Raw genomic sequence first — 4758 nt, 5'->3', positions numbered from 1 at the left:
GATTGCATTGCTTGCAATGGCTGCAAGGAAGCTACAAAAGCACATTCTGACAAATAGTGCTTTTAATAGACGAGATGCATTGAATTTGATATGACTGCTATAATTTTATATGTATTTTGCTAATGGTTTTGCTTATTTTGCTATATTATAAATAATATAAATTTATAAATACACACACACAGACGCAATGGTGAATCTCCCCATGATTATTAAACCAAGCAATCGTAACTTATCAATTCAGTTAATTAATAACTTAAGAAAAACTGAAATATCCCTGATACATTTTTTATTTTATTTTATTTTATTTTATGATACATTTTCTTGTGTTTTAGTTGGGCAAATGCATCAACCCAACCATCTTGCATGGAAAGTCAGTCAATCGGTGGACGTCAACTTTCAAACCACTTGGCGAGGTTCTGGATGGTCTTGGGCTGTTTCCCCACCTCTCTGACTATGTTACAAACCTTGCAACAATGTTCGGTCCAAAAAGACGGTAGCCTCACATCATACTGTTTCCTCCAGGCGAAATACTCTTGGTACATGCTCTTGTTTTTATCTAGGAGTCTCAGGTAAAGCGCCAGCTCCATGGGGTCGGAGAAGTCATCAGCATGAATGAAGGCGTCGGAGGGCATAAACCGTTCGTAGTTGGCCCTCGGGGGACCCAAGACGATGGGGACAGCCCACGATTCAAAGGCGTTCCTCCAGAGTTTCTCCGTGATGTAGTCCTGATGCTGGGAGTTTTCAAAAGCCAAATAAAACTTGTATTTCGAGATAGTCTTCACCACACTGTTGTCTTTGAGCGACAGCCTGTGAGATCCATAAACATCAATGGGGAGATACTTTTTCAGTTGGTGGTAGTAACGGACCCGGGCATGACCTTCATTCCAGTTGCTGATGACCCAGGCCACCAGCTTGGTCTTCTTGGGCAAAGTGAACTGGACCAGGGGCTCCGGGCGAAGCTTGAGGTACCCATAGGGTACAAAGACATCCGAGTCCTCCCGGTAGCTCATTGTCCAGTTGAAAAGCCCGCCCAAGTTTCGCAGGCCCTTGGTGTGGGTGGGCGACTCAAAGTTCATCCAAACCCACCGCTGGTTCGGCGGCCTCTGCCGGGGTAGCTGGCCGAGGCCATGAGCCTGTAGGTCCCGGTGATGGATGAGGACGGCGTGCGCTTTGCGCTGGAAGCTGCGGTTGGTGGAGAGGCGGCAGCCGCTGATGTTGAATTGCCAGCAGCCGCCGGAGATGATGCCGCGGCCGAAAGGACGCCACCACACCAGCACCGTCACCGTCGTCTCCGTCTCGGGGTCTTCTTCCTCCGGCCAGGGGCCTTCAAAAGCCGCCGCGTCCTTCACGCTGTTGGCCGTGTACCAGCCGAGCAGGGTGCAGCAGGTCAAGCAGGCCGCCAGGACGGGCCACTGCCGCCCGCTCGGCGCTTTCCATAAAGTTGCCCGGCGGGCGCGGGGTTCTTCAGAAGTCGGCTCGGGGGCTTCCATAAAGAGGCGGCTGGTGTTTGGCCAAAGAGGCCAAGCGATGCCGGGGACAGCCGGTGGCTGTGGCGGCATCCGGGACTGAGTGGGGATAAGCCTCGCGGCGGCCCCGGTCCGAAAACCCCGTCCGAGTCATAGAGGGTGAGTGAGGTTAGAATAAACTATTGTCATAGGTGCCTGACTTTATTTGGATACGGATGAAACCTGCATTAGCTTTTGGATATTTGCTTTTTTTTCATTAGGGATCAATGGGAAATATAACAATTGATAAGGGGGCTCATTGATTTGCCTGGCCTCTTTTCTCTGTCTCTTAGCTATTTCATATAATATGTACTTTACGTCCAAAGAAAGGTGCTTTGTGGCTCCCTCTTGCAGACTCCCGGCAGAGAGCTCCATGCCACATTGTAAAAATTTCCAGTAAAGTATACATTCGTTGTTTCTATCTCCTAATGATTTAATTTTTTTAGAACGTAGAATAACAAGAGTTGGAAGGGATCTTGGAGGTCTTCTATACCAACCCCTTGTTCCAGCAGGAGACACTATTTTAGATTTTATTTTAACAGGAGACCTTTCTTTCAAGTCAGCATGTTTTTCTCACAAAACCCATTACATGTTTTTAAGGATTTTCTTAAATACAGGATATATAAATTAAATACAAAGGTATTTCTAAGATATTAAATATTTTTTTTGTAATTTGAACAGATGAAAATGCACACATCTCTTTTTTAAAATTAACTATGAAACCTCATACTTCTGTAAAATCTTGCAGCTCCTTTTTATTTTAAAAAGAATGAATTTAAAAAGAATGAATGAAAGAGTTCATATTTTATCTCTTCTAAATAAATAGAATATTTCCCCCTTATTATTTACCCATGTAGTTTTATCATTCATTCATTCATTCATAAGAGACTAGACAGTCACTTATCTGAAATGGTATAGGTTCTCCTGCTTGAGCAGGGGGCTGGACTAGAAGACCTTGAAGATCCCTTCTAGATTCTATTCTATTCTATTCTATTCTATTCGCTATGCCATGCCATGCCATGCCATGCCATGCCATGCCATCCTATCCTATCCTATCCTATCCTATCCTATCCTATCCTATCCTATCCTATCCTATCCTATCCTATCCTGTTCTATTCTAAAGTCTGCTGTTGATATAAAAAGAGTAGACAAAGTAAATTCTAACTCTTCTGGTATCATAATGCCAGTTCACAGATTATAATCCTCAAGTTTTGCACTGAGTGTTAAAAAAAACAACACCTTGCCGTTTTTGAAAAAAAATAAAAAGAGAAAAATTGTAGTCATGGAATGAAGGCAAATATGCAGGTCCCAGAATAATGTCGCAGGATCCAATCTAGGTTGGTCACTGGGGGCGGAGGTTTAGTCTTCTGAGCTTTTGGACTCGTGCTAGAGCCCATCCTAGGGAACTTCTCTCTCACCAGAACATGTGTTTCAGGGGTGGGTTTCAAAATATTTTACTACCGGTTCTGTGAGCGTGGCTTGGTGGGTGTGGCATGGCTTGGTGGGCGTGGCAGGGGGAGGATACTGTAAAATCTCCATTCCCACCCCACTCCAGGAGAAGGATACTGCAAAATCCCCATTTCCTCCCAATCAGCTGGGACTCGGGAGGCCAAGAATAGATGGGGGCAGGGCCAATCAGAATTTTTACTACCGGTTCTCTGAATTACTCAAAATTTCCACTACCGGTTCTCCAGAACTGGTCAGAAACTGCTGAAACCCATCTCTGATGTGTTTGCAGTATAAAGAAAATTTGTAGACATAAGTTTGCAGTAGAAAGCAGGGGTCCCCAACCCAGGGTCTGTGGACCGGCCCTGGTTCGTGGCCACACAAACAAAAGCTTGGGGGCTGCTGATAGAAAGCATAGTTGTGAAGTTTGTCTCCTCTCTCTTTGGCACGGCAAAGGGAAGTCCTTCTGTTTTCCATGCAACAAGGAAAGAACAGATGAGCCTGAACTCCTCTGAGTAAAACTTTGCATCCAAATAGAACTTTGTTTCCCACAAAGCATGTCTGGTCTTTTCTCCATTCTTACATGGAGTTGTGCTTCTGAGTTTAAGGCTTTTTATAAGTTTGGAAAGATCTTACAATAGTGGCCAAAATTGTGGAAACCTTTTGGGAAAAGTGCATTTTTGAGATTTGATGGCTAATAACACCACTTTTTTTTTTTTTTGAGTTTCAAGATAATCCTATTCCACTGCTGAAATGGCCTGGGAATAGCCCAGACCTTAACCCAATTGAAAATCTATGGAGCCGCCGACTAAAGAAATTGGTAGTCAGAAGCGACCCAGCAATAAAACCCAGTTAATAGAAGCAATCATTCAATCTTGGTTTCACATTATAACAGGTGCAGAACTAAAAGACTTGGTTGACTCCATGGGAAGATGTTGTAAGGCCGTAATTCATGCGAAAGGTTACCCAACTAAATATTAAATGACATGGGGATAATTTTTGTATATCTCGTTTTTTCTACGTTTCACTTTTCTTCTTTATACTGTAACTGCTATTCTGATAGCAAATCCTTCATAGAAGTTATTGCATTACATTCTGGATTAAATTATCTTTCCATTGATATATAATTTTATGGTACTAGTCCCAAAAAAAAGTGGTATTATTAGCTAGTTTTAGAAAATACACTTTTCCCAAAAGGTTTCCACAATTTTGGCCACTAATATAATTCTGCTCACCAGTAAAGAGAACAGAGGGAATGTCACACTTCTGGTCTGCTTCAGTTTCCTTCCGCTTATAATATTTAATATAATATAATATTTTAATTTGTATACCGCCCTTCTCCCGAAGGACTCAGGGCGGTGCACAGCCAGAATAAAAATACAAAGAGAACAATACATATAATATTAATAACACCCCTTAAAAAACTTATTCAATTGGCCAAAAATTTAAACTACAATAACACCCTGTAAAAATTTACAAAAATTTAAAACCCATAAAAATAAATTAAAAATTTTAAAATCAAGCCAGTCCAGCTAGACGGAAGAAATAGTTTTAAGTTCGCGGCAAAAGGTCCGAAGGTCGGATAGTTGACGAAGTCCAGGGGGAAGTTCGTTCCACAGGGTAGGAGCCCCCACAGAGAAGGCCCTCCCCCTGGGGGCCGCCAGTCGACATTGTTTGGCTGACGGCACCCTAAGGAGTCCCTCTCTGTGAGAACGCACCGGTCGCTGGGAGATAGAAGATGGCAGTAGACAGTCCCGTAAATATCCTGGTCCTTAGCCATGGAGCGCTTTAAAGGTAGTCACCAAAA

At 43.2% G+C, this 4758-nt stretch overlaps 1 protein-coding gene across 1 annotated transcript; it reads right to left on the bottom strand.

Annotated features, from left to right (window-relative positions):
• Positions 1-367: 367 nt before the first annotated feature.
• On the bottom strand, positions 368-1559 carry LOC131199396 (4-galactosyl-N-acetylglucosaminide 3-alpha-L-fucosyltransferase 9-like). The gene has a single exon (XM_058185138.1). It carries the CDS (start codon positions 1557-1559, stop codon positions 390-392), a length of 1170 nt encoding a protein of 389 aa, XP_058041121.1. The 3' UTR covers positions 368-389.
• Between the last annotated feature and the right edge of the window lie 3199 nt (positions 1560-4758).

The sequence above is a fragment of the Ahaetulla prasina genome, chromosome 5 (assembly GCF_028640845.1).
Source record: "Ahaetulla prasina isolate Xishuangbanna chromosome 5, ASM2864084v1, whole genome shotgun sequence".
NCBI lineage: Eukaryota > Metazoa > Chordata > Lepidosauria > Squamata > Colubridae > Ahaetulla > Ahaetulla prasina.
Note: the sequence above shows the minus strand (reverse complement) of the source record. Positions and strands in the feature narration are given on the sequence as shown.

What these genes read in the sequence shown, in the direction of transcription:
- LOC131199396 (XM_058185138.1), bottom strand. Translation starts at nt 1,559, where the DNA reads ATGCCGCCACAGCCACCGGCTGTCCCCGGCATCGCTTGGCCTCTTTGG.